Here is a 17811-nt window from a genome sequence, read left to right as displayed (position 1 = left end):
TTACTGGTTGGCTGATATGGGAGAGGGGACCAAACAGTGAGGTCATCGGTCCCATTGAATTAGGGAAGGATGGATAAGGAAATTGGACATGCCCTTTCAAAGGAACCATCCCAGCATTTGCCTGAAATGATTTAGGGAAATCACGGAAAACCTAAATCAGGATGTACGGGTGCAGGTATGAACCGTCATCCTCCCGAATATGAGTCCAGTATGCTAACCACTGCACCACCTCGCTCAGTCTCCTATTTCTACTGCCACTGCTACGAAGATATATTTTAGGAGAACAAATGTACTTTGTCAAGATGTTTCACTGCACTACAGCTTTAGCAATAATTAGACAGTCATTTAAGCATTCTACACTGGTACTTGTAGTTGCAATGGAAACACAATATTTTCTATCAAAGTTTGTACAAAAGTCTTTATTAAAAAGATACATGTATCACTAACCTCTGAGCATTTGCTATTGGTTCTGTCCCACGATGTAAGGCACTTAAAAGAACAGCAAGTCCTCCAGCATGTCGAATCTTAGCACGGTTTACAGATTCACGAGTCAGAAGGCACAAGGCATTAAAGGCAGTCTGGTAAAGCAGATCTGAAATTATCACAAGAAACTTAATATTTTTTGTGCTCACATTCAGAAGTCACAGAAAAATTCAATATACACACATCCTCACAGCAATAATGACAGAGCAACATCCTGTCACCAATGAGGTTATTAGGAATGGATCAAAAGCTTGAATAGGGGAAGGATAAGGATGGAAATCAGCCTGTCCTTGAAATCTATCAATGTTTCATCATTTAGGTAATCAAAAGCGAGCATCAACAAATTCTCAAATCCACAACTTCTGCAGATATACCAATCTTGTGTCACTGGGTGTCCAGGACAGCAGGTCCATGGATCCACTTTATTTCTGAGGCAACTATAACTTCATAACAAACAAAAATTTTGAGAAATCTTCATTTCTTATTTTTCAGTACAAAAATAAACATGCATTCCATTTGGCTTAGTCTGCGTTGACAACAGTTTATTTTATAAAACTGAAAAGTCAGAATCACTGGCCTAACCAACTCAGCACAGCTACCTACCTTCAGCCAAGGTTGTGTCTTCTATCCAAGTGGCTAGTGACATCATTCCTTTGCCATCAGCCATGCCCTCTGTCTCAGGAATCAAATTAAGTTTTATATAATTTTAAGTTTTCTGACGGCCTATTATAATGAAAAATCAGTGCATCCAAATGACATTTGAAGTCCCTCACAAACTGCCAGTTCTGTTCTTGAGTAAATCATGTTTATAATGCACAGTTACTATAAATGATTCATTCATTTTCAGGGATCTATATTTTCCAACATATTACATGTACAATTATGACTGATGCATGAATAGAACTGTAAACTCACCAAGTTTGCAATTTGCATTCTACAAATGTTCTGTGAGTACCCCTGTGGTCACATGAAATGTGTTCAAGTGGTAGTCAAGTTCAGTCCATATCTTTGAAGCAAGATCGTGTCAACGATTATCACAACAGCATTGATGCATTCACTGGGCTGTTCCAGTGTTCTTGGCAGCAGGGGTAAATAAACACAATCCTTAATGTACCTCCAATGAAAAAGGTTACAAAGTGTTAGATCAGATGACCTGGTGGGTCAAGGGAACAGCACCACACCACATTCAGCACTTTGCCATATCTATGGATGCACAAGTCCATCATTTTGGCAGTGAAAAACAATGATGTTCCAATGAAGGGTACCCCGTCATGTTGTACGGTGAAATTCTTGCAATCAGTAGTAAGTTGTGGAAACAACTAAACTGCAACATACCAAACTATGAGACCCGTCACATAATTCTCACAGATGAATAACGACCCATACAGCTTTGTCTGTGACATTGCACAGACACCATTAACCTTCAGTGAATCTTGTTCATGGGGCACAATTACATGAGGATTTCCAGTGCCTCACACTCTCATGCTGGGGTGATTAACCTTTCCAGCAAGATCAAAGATTGCTTCATCACTGAATATCGTCTTGGAGGGGAAATGTTCATCCTCAAGTCCTGCATTGTGATTCAAAATTGAAGGCACCAGGCATAATCTTACAGTTTTAATTGTTGCATGAGCTGCAGACAGTATGATTTGAAATGTCACCATCACAAAAGGTTCCACACAGTTTGCAATGGTATTTCAAGTTTTTGGCTTGCATGGATCATTGATTTTTTGGACTGTGTATGAAGCTTCCCCTCACCTTCTCCACAGTTACATCTGGCACATTTGGTTGGCCAATACTTTTCCATTTACAGAAACAACCAGTGTCCCTAAACTGTCAATACCAACACACAATGTTCTGTTTACATGGCATTGATTCTTTCTGACTGCAGATAAACATCTAACATATTCCAACACACATAAAACTCGCTTCTTGCTTTGTTATTCCACTGCAATCGTTGATGCCAACTGGTGAGTACAATGCAAACTTGGTGAGTTTCTGTTTCCATTCACGTATCAGTCAGATTTGTACATGTAATACTTTGGAAAATTTAGGGCTTTGAAAACAAATGAATTATTTATAATATATCTATATATTGACTGGGCTGGGTGGAAAAGGGTGGAAGTGCTAAAAACATCACCACCACCACCACCACCACCACCACCATTACCAATAACACATCTTCTACACTTTTTAGACCCTGGTTGGCTCTGGTCAGAACACAATCCTCTTATTTTTTCCTGTCCTTCTACCATGTTTCTCTCTCTGCCCTGTAGCAGTCTTCTCCTCACTTTACCACGCATTCCGTCACTCCAATGACCCATCGATCTCTTGATCTTTTTCTAGGTCTCTTGCCTTCTATCGGCATTTCAGGAGTCTGTCTCAGTATGCTGCCATTGCTCAATCTTTTTAATTTAGTCTCTTTTGCAGTCTCTGGCATGGATTTTTCTTTCAAAATTTCTCTCATCATTACTCTATCAATTCTACTTCTGCTAGTTTAACTTCACAAAAATCTAACATTTTTTGTCCTTCCTTGTTTTCTTCTTTCTCACCCTCTGATTACCAATACTTCCTCAAACCCTTCTCTTTCCTCAACCAAGCGTGCATGTAAGTCCTCAGTATTACAATCTTCTGTCCAATAGCTGATTCTGCATTACCTCGTCAAAGTCTTCCTCCTCTTTAGCATACCCTTAGAGTATTTCCTTATCCTTCCCTTTCACTCTCACTCTGACCTTCACCATCTTACTGCTTATTCCCTTCACCTTCTCATTCAACCCTCCTCTCATAGCTAGTGCCACTACCCGTCTTCTTTCTTCCTCATTCTCACTCCAGTACAGCGTATACCCACACCTCAATTCCCCACTTCCTTTATCCTCCCACCTGGTTTCTGATGATACTAGAATGCCCAATCTCCTCCTATTCATTAAGTCCATTATTTCTTTCACCTACCTTCCATATCAGTGTATGTCTGTCCAATATGTCAAATCTTAGTCCTTGGGAATAGCTAGATGATCGTCAATTATTTACGGTCTTAAAAAATTATTGTATTCTGCAGCACTACCCCCACCAGGTAATCCACCATTCCATCACAGTAGCATGTCAGTGTGCCTACACCAATGGAAGATCAAGACTGATAAAGACTTCGGCAACTGTCCCCACATACCACCAGCAACGACCATACTATTTCAGAACTTCTCAACACGCACGCCAATTTTGCACAGTAATGACATCACACCATCTGCAGAGCCGAGGGCGCCGGATTCAGTATAGTAATCCGCACAGCTTTGTAACTTGCAAGTCAGCAACAGTGCACGAGTGGAGTTCATCATCAATGGAGCCAAGGGTCCGAAGTTCCTTGGCAACTAGCAGTTTATCATCAGTCAATTGGAGCCTGTCATCACCAGTTCTTGGTCAGAGGGCATCAGCTATCCAGGCAGTGACACTCTGTAGAGAGCTGCTACCAGTCTGAAGTCTGCTGCCCAATAATAAACAGCCCACGTGGAAAGGTACCACCACGTCTTAGCAGCGATGTGGTAACAGACTGTCTCTAGAGAGGTGTTTACTGTAGAAAGTGACGGTTCATTTATGGCACTTAGTTCTCAGTCTGGGCAGATTCGTGTGTGTTTATTATGATCTGGAACTACATTTTGTGGGTGTTGCAATAAATAAATGTTCATGTACTGGAACAAATTATTTGTGTGTTGCAGAACCCATACAACAGGGATGCAGTGATACGGCTTAACGAATTAACGCAACACTCACAGTAAACAAGTTGTTGGTCTGGAAACGGAAAGTGCACTCACAGGCAGCCACTGAAGAGAGCATACATCAGCAGAAACTGAGTGGATCACACCGACATAGCATTTCCTGTTTCGATGATGCACGGACAGTAAATTTCCTTTGTTTTTCTGTTTTACAGTGTTCAAGACAGAGGGCTTGGTGGACTTTAAGATCGTTCTGTTCTGAACCATGGCAGTTGGAAAATTCTTGTGGGGCATTTTCTTGTTGAAACATTGTTGTTGGACATTCTTATTGTTGGAACTTTTGGTAGTGCCTTATCTTATTATGCTCTCAAGTTGGCCAAGAACAATTAATAACCTGCTGATAATACATTCAAGATGGCACAGAAAACTGATTTTGTGTTGCCAATAATAAACCTATTTCAATCTATTAATGCTACTATGGTGTTGGGCATTGCCTAGGAAAAGTTACAATGGTTGGAGGAACGGGAAGTGGATACCACCGGCATTCCACCCATTTGACCAAGTAACGAACAGAGGGCCAACTACATAGACAGGCTAGAGCAACAGTTTACAGCCTTATTATCAAATGCTAGGCTCTAGACCAGGGCTTCACAACATACGTGCTCGCGGAGCAAGCTGTGAGCAGCAAGACGCGAGCACGGAGCAGCGCGAGCACGCTACCCCCACTACCGGACCAGAGCGGAGAGTGGGGAAAGTCACATGGGGCACACAACAGCTGCCGCCAGTCAATGTAAATCCGCGGCCACCTGCAAGGATATCACTCACGAATTATTACTGCGACAAATGAAACAAATAAAGGAGAATGTACACATGCCACATAATTTTATTAGCTTAGTGTATGCCTCTACATTCGCATTAATTTGTGAACTGTTACACAATAAAAGGTGTCACTGAAGTGTGGGATTCTCGGTTATCTTGTACTTTTTGCCCTTTACAATTGCGTCTATGTTCGGAGTAATTGTTCTTGTGCATTTTAGGTGCAGCGTGCAGTTTAAATTTCGATCAGACAATGTGTTTCTCAGGCACGTCTTGTTACATTTCATTGCAGAGAACAGTTGTTCACAAACATACGTGGAACCGAACATTGATATTATTGTAGCCGCCAGTTTGTGTAAACGAGGAAATCTATCCTGAAGGAAGTGTCTGTAGAATTCCAAAATGTTTTTCTTGTTCTGAAAGTTGTCTCTGTATTCTCTGTCACACTGCAGGTCAATAATTTTTTGCTGCAGCTCAGGACGAATCTCTTAAATATTCGCTGAATATGGAGAGAACAGATCAAAATCACTGTCTAGTGCTGTCAGATCTTGAAAGCGCTGATCAACTAAACTATGTGAATAACGTTCACAGTCTTTGTGAACATCTTGTATGGATGATAATATAGGAAAATGAGCTAGGTTTCCTGTTTCCAGCTGACTCACCCAAAGTGTCAATTTCATTTTAAAAGCTCGTATTCGATCTATGAAATGAGTAATTAGCAGATCTTTACCTTGTAGTAAAATGTTCAAAGCATTCAGATGGCTAGTTAAATCTGCTACGAACGCGAGATCACATTCAAACATGCACGCATTTCCCCTCCCTCCCCTCCCTCCCTACTCTGCAACCTTGCACCAGCTCGCGAGCACGTGCCTGAGCAGACGTGAGTACTCACGCTCAAAACCGGCCAGTTGTTAAACCCTGCTCTACACCATAGTTCAGTGCAGCAAATCTTTCCTGTGAGTTGGAGTATACAGAAGTAAAGGACTAATTAGGATATTTTGAGAACAGGATTCTAGCAGGAGTAGTACATCATAAATTTTACAGTACATGTAAGAAACCAGCATAATCAATTAAGCAATGAGATGACTCGCTACAAAGTCTTACTCAGGATTGTAAATTCAAGACCAAATACCAGGACTGTAATCTTTCTTATGTGAGTACAGTGGTTAGGAATATCCTTACTGTTCATACTCCTGATGCAGGACTGTGCAATGATCTTATTCACTTGATTAATCCAACATTGGTGAAGTGTTTTTCAGTTATTCAAGTATCTGAACACACTAAGATAACAGAGCAAGCTCTCAAACATAGAGGAATTGAGGCTTTTCAGACATATTTCCATAGCTGTGGCACATTTTTCAGTCACAACGGTCAACATGATATTAAAACCTGTCATGGATCTAAGGACAGTTCCACACCTCCAAACAGGGTCAAATCAAGTTGCTCCATTAAGTCTGTTTGACATCTGTCTTCTAAAGTTATGGTTTTAAAATAACAACCACCTGAAATGTTTATACTGTTGAACAGAAGATCATAAGGCAGAAGTTTGTTTACGGAAACGACACCATCAAGTACTCTGCTTTCACCAGTGATGCCCAGTGTATAGTGGATGAGTAAGAATCTGGTATTCACTATTTTCAAAATAAAATTTATAGTATTCTTTCTTAAGGTGACAAAGCAATGTTTCCAGAATGAGACGAGGTACTGGCAGAAGTAAAGCTGTGAGTACCGGGCGTGAGTCGTGCTTCAGTAGCTCAGATGGTAGAGCACTTGCCCGCGAAAGGCAAAGGTCCCGAGTTCGAGTCTCGGTCGGGCACACAGTTTTAATCTGCCAGGAAGTTTCAAAGCAATGTTGGTAGATGTTGAGCTCAATGGTTACAACATGAAATTTCAACTTGGCACTGGGTCCTAAGGAACTACCATAAATAGTGCTAAATACACAGGGTGAATATAAAGTCTGGGAACACTTTCAATTATTTATTGCACAAGAACTAAACATTGTACAGATGTCATACATATAGCTTTTTGAAGAGAAACTCTGAAAGTATTTTACAAACATTCGTTATGCGAACCATGAGTGACTCAGCAGACATCAATATGGTAATCAAATTCTTGCCATACCTGTCCCAGCATGGCATAGTCAACTGTGGCAGTTGCTTCCTGTATTCTCTCCTGGAGCTCTGCTGCATCACATGGTAGAGACAGTACATACACCAGATCTTTAATGTGTCCCCCTCAGATAAAAGTCACACGGAGTGAGATCTGGTGATCGGGGAGGCCATTTCACGAAGCAGCTGTCCCCTTCTGTAGCACGGCCAATCCATTGATGTGGCAGCTCCATGTTCAGGTACCCACAAACTTCACGATGAAAATGGGGTGGAGCCCCATCCTGCTGAAAGATGAACGGAGAGTCCGATTGCATTTGAGGCATCAGCCATTGCTGCAACATGTCGAAGCATCCAGTGACAGTGCTCTCAGCGAAGAAGAACGGCCCGTACAGTTTTTGACACGACAAGGCACAAAAAACATTTACCTTTGGGGAATCAGGCTCAAATTAAATGCATTCGTATGGATGCTTTGATCCCAGATTCGACAATTGTGCCTGTTCACTTTCCCATTAGTGTGAAAAGTGGCTTTGTTGCCAAAAATTCAGCTATCATCAATGCCATTCCCACCCTCATTCAATTGTTGCAACTGCAAACAAAACTCAAAACGCTTGTCTTTGTTGTCATCATTATGCCTCTGCACCTAGCTCCAATTCGAATGGTTTCATTGACAGCTTCTGTCGCAGGACTTTCCAAACTGTCACTGGAGCCATTTCTAGTTCACGGGATGCATGACGCACCAATTTCTTTGGACTCCTTACAAATGTCTCCTGTACGTGCTCCACATTCGCTTCACTCACAGTGCGATGTCTGCTTCTCTTTGCCGGGTACAAGCAACTGTCTTAACGAATTTGTTGTGCCAGTGGTAAATGGCCTTCCTTGTTGGTGGCTTCTTACCATATTTGGTTCTAAACATCTGTTGAACAGCTGTAGCACACTTGGTTTTGTCGAACTCCAACACACAGAAACCTCGCTCCGCACCGGCACTTGCCATGTTTTTGATTAGCGCTGACTATCGGCAAATTACCAAACTATGTTGTGGCGGTATACATGAAAAAAACTTTCAGGATTTCTCTTCAAAATGGCATATGTATGATATCTGTACAATGTTTGGTTCTTGTGCAGTAAATAATTGAAAGTGTTCCCAGACTTCACGTACACCCTGCACTTTTATTGCTGCCCCACAATTATTCAATTTTCACGGCAAGTTAACAAGTTACAGCAACCAGACAATTGAAATTAAAGGTTGTCCAAACATGAAGAACAAAAAAGTGCAGGCTCTGCTTCTAGTATTGCAATCATGTACAGCAGCTAACCTCAAGGGATTGGATCTCTTCCATTAGCTGAGCTTCACAGTTCAAGATACAGGTCACAGATGAGAGAATGTGGAGTGCACTGCCATGCTCTTCTTTGCCTGGGCCTGGAGTAATGGAGCTCTGGAGTTGGCTATACCTTGACTACACCAGACCCTTTCTGGGGACAAACTGGCTACATTGTCAGGATGAACAATACAGGAACATCTCAAACAGTCCGGGCTCTGGAACTAATTTTCACTGTGGATAGTCTCCCTTCAGCCATTGATGCAGATAACAGCATCCAGTTGACTAGTGAAGAGGTTGAGTCTTTTTGCACGACCCATGGGACATAGCACCCTCACAGCTCATCATCTCAACCAGAGCCAAACAGGGTCACTGAATGCTTTGTCCAGACTTTCAAGGAGAAAATGAAAAAGGCTGACTACTCACTAGAGGATGCTTTACTAATGTTTCTTCCTTCTTTGAGTAGCTTGACCCACAAGGACGGATCTCCAGCAGCCATTTTGCGTTGCCAGAAGAGGATGACCCTTCTGTCCCTCACAGTGCCCTGCAAACAGGGCAATACCCCATCACCAGAGGATTCAAAAAAAGAAAACGGCATTTCGAGATTGATGTCAAGGTCTGATATTAAGAGGTACAGTGTGGAAATAAGGAATTTTATCTGGGGGCAGTGTTTTGTCATTTGGGAAGCACACAAAGGAAACTTGCTCATCAGCCCTGACTGCACTTCACTACATGTCTCCCTTCTAGGAACTTGTTCATCAGTCCTGACTGCAGTTCAATACATATCTCCCTTCTAGAAATTACGATACCAGAGAAGGAAAGCTGTTACTCACCATATAGTGGAGATGCTGAGTCGCAATAGGCACAACAAAAACATTCACGCAATTATAGCTTTCAGCCATTAAGGCCCATCTGCAGTCTCCGGTGAGCAGCAGCACCAGTGCATGATGGGAGTGGTGAATGGGTGGGGATAAGGAGGTGGCTGGGGCAGGGAGGGGAGGGATAGTATGGTGGGAGTGGCGGACAGTGAAGTGTTGCAGTTTAGACAGAGGGCAGGAGAGAAGGTGCGGAGGGGGGAGGGGGTAACTAGCGGGAAGGAGAGAAATAAAAAGAAATTAAAAGACTGGGTGTGGCAGTGAAATGGCAGCTGTGTAGTGCTGGAATGGAAACAGGGAGGGGGCTGGATGGGTGAGGACAGTGACTAACGAAGATTGAGGCCAGGAGGGTTATGGAAACTTAGGATGTATTGCAGGGAAAGTTCCCAACTGCACAATTCAGAAAAGCTGGTGTTGGTGGGAAGGATCCATATGGCACAGGTTGTGAAGCAGTCATTGAGATGAAAGATATCATGTTTGGCAGCGTGTTCAGCAACAGGGTGTTCCACTTGTTTTTTGGTCACAGTTTGTCAGTGGCCGTTCATGTGCACAGACAGCTTGTTGGTTGTCATGCCTACATAGAATGCAGCACGGTGGTTGCAGCTTAGCTTGTAAATCACATGACTGGTTTTACAGGTAGCCCTGCCTTTGATGGGATAGGTGATGTTAGTGACCGGACTGGAGAATGTGGTGGTAGGAGGATGTATGGGACAGGTCTTGCATCTAGGTCTATTACAGGGGTATGAGCCATGAGGTAATGGATTGGGAGCAGGGGTTGTGTAAGGGTGGAGGGGTATATTGTGTAGGTTCGGTGGACAGCAGAATACCATGGTAGGAGGGGTGGGAAGGATAGTTGGCAGGAAATTTCTCATTTCAGGGCACGACAAGAGGTAATCGAAACCCTGGCGGAGAATGTAGTTCAGTTGCTCCAGTCCCGGATGGTACTGAGTTACGAGGGGAATGCTCCTCTGTGGCCGGACTGCGGGACTTTGGGAGAGATGGTGGGAGACTGGAAAGATAAGTCACAGGAGACTTGTTTTTGTGCAGAGTGTCAACATGTTGCCTTGACTGCTTGATCACCAGCTCTGTCTCCAATCGAGCACTTATGGGACATCATTGGACAACTACTCCAGCTTCAGCCACAAACAGCAATAACCGTTCCTGTATTGACTGACCATGTGTGACAGGCATGGAACTGCATCCCACAAACTGACATCCAACACCTGTACAACGCAATGCATGCACATTTGCTTGCTTGCATTCAACACTTTGGCAGTTAAATCGGTTATTAATGTACCAGCATTTTACATTTGCAAGGTTCCATATTAGTCCCAGTCTTATTTCTCTTCTATGTTAATGACTTACCATTAAATATCAGCTCCCCATCAGTTCTGTTCTAAGTTGAAGATCAGGATTCGGAAAAAATTTCCAAATCTGTTATCAGAACCCTCAGTAGCCTAGAAACTTGGTTTCAGCTAACTGAGTTGAATCTAAACGTATCTAATACTCACATGATGCAGTTCAAAGCCAACAGTCAAAATGTGAGCAGATTAAGATTGCACACAACAACGAAGACAGAGAAGAAGTTGACTCAGTCAAATTCTTAGGTTTAAATGTAGATAAAAATTTGAGCTGGCAGGCATACATTGAATACCTAGCAAACAAACTGAGCAGCTTTGCATTTGCAATGCAAATATTATCAACTGCAACTGACATGGACACACGAAAAGTAGCATACACAAACTACTTCGAATCTATTATTAGGTATGGCATTGTTTTTTGGGGTAACTCAAGAAACATAGTGCAGATACTAAAAATACAGAAAAAGTCATTTGAAATATGTGCACTGTGAATCACAAAGAACCATATTGACCATTATTTAGAAAACTTAAAATATTAACTCTTCCATCCTTATACATACATGAGATTATTATATTTTTGTACACCAGACACGAATTATTTGAGGGAAACCATTTTGTCCAGTCACATGATACTAGAAACAAAGAAAATTTTATGCTCCCCACCCACCACCTCAGACTGTATGCCCAGGGACCTCAATACATTGGAATGAAAATTTGCAATAAATTAAAAGGGAACAAGTTCACTTAAAAGAAAGCTATTTGAGGTACTGTCATTGAAGAGTTATTACTCAGTGGATGAATTCATGCAGGACAAACTGGAAATTTGAGCTGGCTACAAAGTGTTACATATTCCAAGAAATATCCTTATAGTATCATAATTTACTGTAGTGCTATTATTTATTAATGTAAAAATAATTGTACCTGTATTATAAATTTTTGACACGTCTCCTGTACACAAAACAAATGGATAGCAAATGTATGTCACAAGATGAATAAAACACAATTCACAAAATTCAACAATTCACAATTCACTAAATCTGTGATACCTCTTATTTCCTCTGGATCAAGATGGACTCTATAGCCATTAACTAGGTTCCCCACGCTTTCATTTCTTGGGTGACAAACAGGCATTTTTTTAATTAGGACTGCAAGGCCTGCAATCCGAACACATTTCAGCACAGTTTTCAAATGGCTTAAATGTTCTTTGAATGTTTTTAAAAAATGATAGTGTCATTCAGATAGCAGAGGCACATTTTCCATTTAAGACATCAAAGCAGGGTGTCTATCATAAGCTCATCAATGGCTGGAGTGTTGCTTAGTCCAAACAGCAGAACTTTCAATTCAGAGAAGCTGTCAGGCATTACTTCTCCCGACCAGCTTTGTCAACTTTGATTTGCAAGTAACCTGCCTGCATCCTCACAGCTGAAAACACGTAGCTCCTTTCAAGTGGTCCAGGGTGCCAATAATGTGCACCAATGGGTAGACATCTGTTTCCATGATTTTGTCTAGTCATCGGTTGTTGACACAGAAGCACTATGTGCCATTTGTCATCTCCACAAGGATCACAAGAGACAGCCAAGTACTCCCTGAAGGTCCAATGAAGTCACCTTGCAGCACCTTCTCCACTTCCTTCGTGTCATTAAACCAGCAACTCTCCATACTAATGCTGGCTAACTGATGGATGATCCCCACTGTTGTTACAGTCTTTTATCATGGGTCACTGGCTATGTCTTTTCTCCACTCCAAATTTGAAAGCATACAAAAATTGGCACACAACAGCTAACACTCACCATGCTGTTCCTCCGTCAGGTCACATTATACACCGATGGAAAAAAAAAAATCATAACATGAAAAAATAATTGATATAGAGTAATGAAATTTCAGGAATACATTTGTATAGCTAACATATTCAACTGATTAACATTGCAAGACATATGTGCATGATAAGCCACTGCAAATGTAAAATGCTGGTACATTAATAACCGATTTAACTGTCAGAGTGTCGAATGCAAGCATGCAAACATGCATGCATTGCATTGTACAGATGTTGGATGTCAGTTTGTGGGATGCATTTCCATGCCTGTCACACGTGGTCAGTCAATACAGGAACGGTTATTGCTGTTTGTGGATGAAGCTGGAGTAGTTGTCCAATGATGTCCCATAAGTGCTCGATTGGAGACAGAGCTGGTGATCAAGCAGTCAAGGCAACATGTTGACACACTGTAGAGCATATTGAGTTACAACAGTGGCATGTGGGTAAGCATTATCCTGTTGGAAAACACCCCATGGAATGCTGTTCATAAATGGCAGCACAACAGGTCGAGTCACCAGACTGACATACAAATCTACAGTCAGGGTGCATGGGACAACCACATGAGTGCTCCTTCTGTCATACAAAATCACCCCAAACCATAATTCAAGGTGTAGGTCCAGTGCATATAACACACAGACAGGTTGGCTGCATGCCCCAGATGGCCTCCTCTTACACAACACATGGCTATCACTGGCACCAAGGCAGAACTATCTTTCATCAGAAAACACAACCTCCTGCCCCCTGATGTACTCTCGCTTGACACCACTGACATCGCAAATGGCAGTGATTTGGGGTAAGGGGAATGCACACTACAGGGTGTCTGGCTTGGAGCTATCCTTGAAGTAACCAGTTTGTAATGGTTCATTATGTCACTGTGGAGCCAACTGCTGCTCAAATTGCTGCTGCAGATGCATTACAACGCATCAGAGCAACATGCCAAACACAGTGGTCTTCCTTTCAGTAGCACCATGTGGCCATCCAGAGCCCAGTCTTCTTGCGGTCATACATTCTCGTGACCACTGCTGCCAGCGATCATGTACAGTGCCTACATTTCTGCCACGTCTTTTCTGCAATATTGCAGAAGGAATATTACATGACTGTACAAATTCAAGTGATGTGTTAATGATGGCATTTTTGTCACCTTGAAGACATTCTTGACTAACATTAACCCACCACATCCAGTTTCAAAGGCATAACTAACGCTCACGACCATTGCAGCATGCATTTATCAAGCAAACCTGATTTGCTTCCTCATAGTGCTGTTATTAGCACCACTCTTATGCAACTGTCTTGAGTAGACATCACCTTTCAGCTGTAGAAACATGCCTACCAACTTTCGTTTACGTCGCACAACTCCTTCTTGGTGTTGAGATTTTTCTTTCTGTCAGTGTATTAGCACTTCGATAATAGCTTCCTCCACTATGTTATCTGTAGTGGTACACTATGTGATGAAAAGTATCTGGACACCCCCAAAAATATATGTTTTTCATATTAGGTGTATTGTGCTGCCACCCACTGCCAGGTACTCCAAATCAGCGACTTCAGTAGTCATTAGACATCATGAGAGAGCAGAATGGGGTGCTCTGCAGAACTCACAGACTTTGAATGTTGTCAGGTGATTAGGTGTCACTTGCGTTATGTGTGTGTATGCGAGATTTTCACACTTCTAAACATCTCTAGGTCCACTGTTTCCAATGTCATAGTGAAGTGGAAACGTGAAGGGGCACGTACAGCACAGGCCGATCTCATCTGTTGACTGACAGAGACTGTCAACAGTTGAAGACAGTCATAATGTGTAATAGGCACGCATCTACCCAGACCATCACACAGGAATTCCAAACTTTAGGCAGGAGGTGAGAAAACTTTTATTTCATGGTCGAGTGGCTGCTCATAAGGCACACATCATGCTGGTAAATGCCAAATGACGCCTCGCTTGGTATAAGTAGCGTAAACATTGGATAACTGAACAGTGGAAAAACGTTGTGTGGAGTGATGAATCACAGTACACAATGTGGCAATCTGATGGCAGGGTGTGGGTATGGCAAATGCTCAGTGAACGTCAGCATCTGTAGTGCCAACAGTAAAATTTGGAGGCAATGTTGTTATGGTGTGGTCATGTTTTTAATGGAGGGGGCTTGCACCCCTTGTTGTTTTGCATGGCACTATCACAGGACAAGTCTACATTGACATTTTAAGCACTTTCTTCCTTCCCACTGTTGAAGATCAATTCGGGGATGGTGACTGCATCTTTCAATATGATCGAGAACCTGTTCATAATGCACAGCCTGTGGCGGAGTGGTTACATGACAATATCATCCCTGTAATGGACTGGCCTGCACAGAGTCCTGACCTGAGTCCTATAGAACACCTCTGGGAAGTTTTGGAACACCGACTTCATGACAGGCCTCACCGACCAACAACAATACCTCTCCTCAGAGCAGCACTCCATGAGGACTGGGCTGCCATTCCCCAAGAAACCTTCCAGATTAGATCAGATTTACTTTCATTCCAATTGATCTGTAGTGAGGAGGTCCTCCAGGATGTGGAACATGTCAGAAAAACAACAATACATGACAAATATTTACAACTAAAACAAATAAGCTAATGTACCATTCCACAGGTCCCAAGTGGAGTGATCGTCATTTTTTAATGAACACTATATGAGAGTCATTTTACAAATACTAATGCACTGAATTTAAAATAAAAAAGTTTTTTATTTATTTATACGGTAATAAACATGTAATACAACTACTATATTACTTATTTACAATGAACACATTACTGCACTGAAATGGTGCAGAAGTTAGATTGTACTTACACACACACACACACACACACACACACACACACACACACACAAATTTTCAATGAACACATTATTGCACAGAAATTGTGCAGAAGTTATATTGTACTTACATACAAATCAGTTGGTTTTACTTAGAAATTCATCAATGGAGTAGAAGGAGTTGGCCACCAATAAATCCTTTAGGCTTCTCTTAAACTGAATTTCATTGGTTGTTAAGCCTTTTATGGCTGCTGGCAAGTTATTGAAAATGTGTGTTCCTGAATAATGCACACCTTTTTGTACAAGACTAAGTGACTTTAAATCCTTGTGAAGATTATTCTTATTTCTAGTATTGATTCCATGAATTGAGCTGTTGGTTTGAAAAAGTGATATATTTTTAATGACAAATTTCATTAAGGAATAAATATATTGGGAAGCAGTAGTTAGTATCCCTAGTTCCCTAAACAGGCTTCTGCAGGATGTTCTTGAGTTTACACCACATATAACTCTTACTGCATGTATTTGTGCCCGGAAAACTTTAGCTTGGCTTGATGAATTACCCCAAAAAATAATCCCATACGACATTATGGAATGAAAGTAAGCATAGTATGCCAGCTTTTTCATTTTTATATCCCCTATGTCTGACAAAATTCGCATTGCAAACAGAGATTTGTTAAGACACTTCAGCAGTTCTGTGGTGTGCTCCTCCGAGTTGAATTTATTATCAAGCTGTAATCCTAAGAATTTAACACTGTCCACTTCTTCTATCTTCTTGTCATCATATGTTAAGACATATACTCGTGGGACACCCCTTACAAGTTCTGAACTGCAGGTAGTGTGTTTTTTCAAAGTTTAGTGACAAAGAATTGGCTAGGAACCAGTGATTAATGTCCACAAGTATTTTATTGGCTGATATTTCTAAGACTACACTTGATTTGCTATTTATTGCAATGTTTGTATCATCGGCAAACAAAACGAACTTGGCATCAGCACCTGAGTGAACGTATGCCTGCGAGAGTGGAAGCTGTCATCAAGGCTAAGGGTGGGCCAACACCATACTGAATTCCAGCATTATGAACTTGTAAGTCATTTTCAGCCAGGTGTCCAGATACATTTGATCACATAGTGTAGCAGAGCAGGATTCTTTGTTGCTGGCACTGACCTATCCATTCTGCACTTGTTCGGCTGTCCCTACACAGCACATACCTTTAGGGATTAGTTGCAACAGTCTTCCTTCACTATCTTCACGTGATTGTCACTTTTGTCAGCATGAGTAGCTTTCTGCAATCAGCAAAAGCTTCACAGTTTAACTGAACATCAAGACTGACGACTGGAACTTGTCTCACTGATGATGATGGGATAACAACGTCTTCAACAGCAAACAACTGCCGCGAGCAATCTTTGTTATGTGTGCTTGTTGGAATAGCTTTATCTGTATGGAGTTCTGATCTATGGCTCACTGTGATGCCTGCAAGAAGTCCCATCTGAGAATAACATTATGACAACAACATTCTATCAAAATGTCAAATTCAATGGCTGTGTTCTGACACTGATTCTTATTCTTGCAAATATGCTCCTATCAGTTGAATGTATTCTTCATTTGCGACCTTCAGCGCAATCACTTTTGTATCATGGAACGTAGTCTTCATACTGAAAAAGAGGCCTCCGAGTTGACAAGCATAGGTACAAAGAAGGTAATTGCTAATAAACCATGGGTAACAGAAGAAATACTTCAGCTGATTGATGAAAGAAGGAAGTACAAAATTTTTCACGGAAATTCAGGAACACAGAAGTACAAGTCACTGAAGAATTAAATAAATAGGGAGTGCAGGGAAGCTAAGACAAAAAGACTGCATGAAAAATGTGAAGAAACTGAGAAAAAAATGACTGTCGGAAAGACTGATTCAGCATATAGGAAAGTCAAAATAACCTTCAATGAAATTAAAAGCAAGGGTGCTAAGATTAAGAGTGCACTGGGAATTCCACTGTTAAAAGCAGAGAAGAGAATGAATAGGTGGAAAGAGTACACTGAAGGCCTCTGTAAGAGAAGATTCGTCAGCTGTGATACAAGAAGAAACAGGAATCGATTTATAAGAGCTAGGGAATCCAGTATTAGAATCGGAATTTAATAGAGATTTGGAGGATTTAAGATTAAATAAGGCAGAAGAGATAGATGACATTCCATCAGAATTACTAAAATCACTGGGGGAAGTGACAAAAAACAACTATTCACGTTGGTGTGTAGAATGTATGGGTCTGGCAACATACTATCTGACTTTCAGAAACGTATCATCCACACAATTTCAAAGACTGCAAGAGCTGACAAGTGTGAGAAATACTGCACAATCAGCTTAACAGCTCTTGCATTCAAGTTGGTGACAAGAATAATATACAGAAGAATGGAAAAAGAAAATCGAGGCTGTGATAGATGACAATCAGTTTGGCTTTAGGAAAGGTAAAGACACCAGAGAGGCAATTCTGATGTTGTGGTTGATAATCGAAGCAAGGCTAAAGAAAAATCAAGACACATCCATAGGATTTCTCGACCAG

The 17811-nt window shown here is 41.5% G+C and overlaps 1 protein-coding gene across 2 annotated transcripts in view; it reads right to left on the bottom strand.

Moving 5' to 3' along the window:
- Positions 1-17811, bottom strand: part of LOC126191186 (armadillo repeat-containing protein 5-like) — a 215914-nt gene that overhangs the window by 152996 nt on the left and 45107 nt on the right. For both annotated transcript variants that reach the window (XM_049931967.1, XM_049931977.1), the window contains one exon: positions 448-592. In XM_049931967.1, the coding sequence (XP_049787924.1) occupies positions 448-592 (145 nt within the window). The remainder of the gene's footprint in view (positions 1-447; positions 593-17811) is intronic.

The sequence above is a fragment of the Schistocerca cancellata genome, chromosome 1 (assembly GCF_023864275.1).
Source record: "Schistocerca cancellata isolate TAMUIC-IGC-003103 chromosome 1, iqSchCanc2.1, whole genome shotgun sequence".
NCBI lineage: Eukaryota > Metazoa > Arthropoda > Insecta > Orthoptera > Acrididae > Schistocerca > Schistocerca cancellata.
Note: the sequence above shows the minus strand (reverse complement) of the source record. Positions and strands in the feature narration are given on the sequence as shown.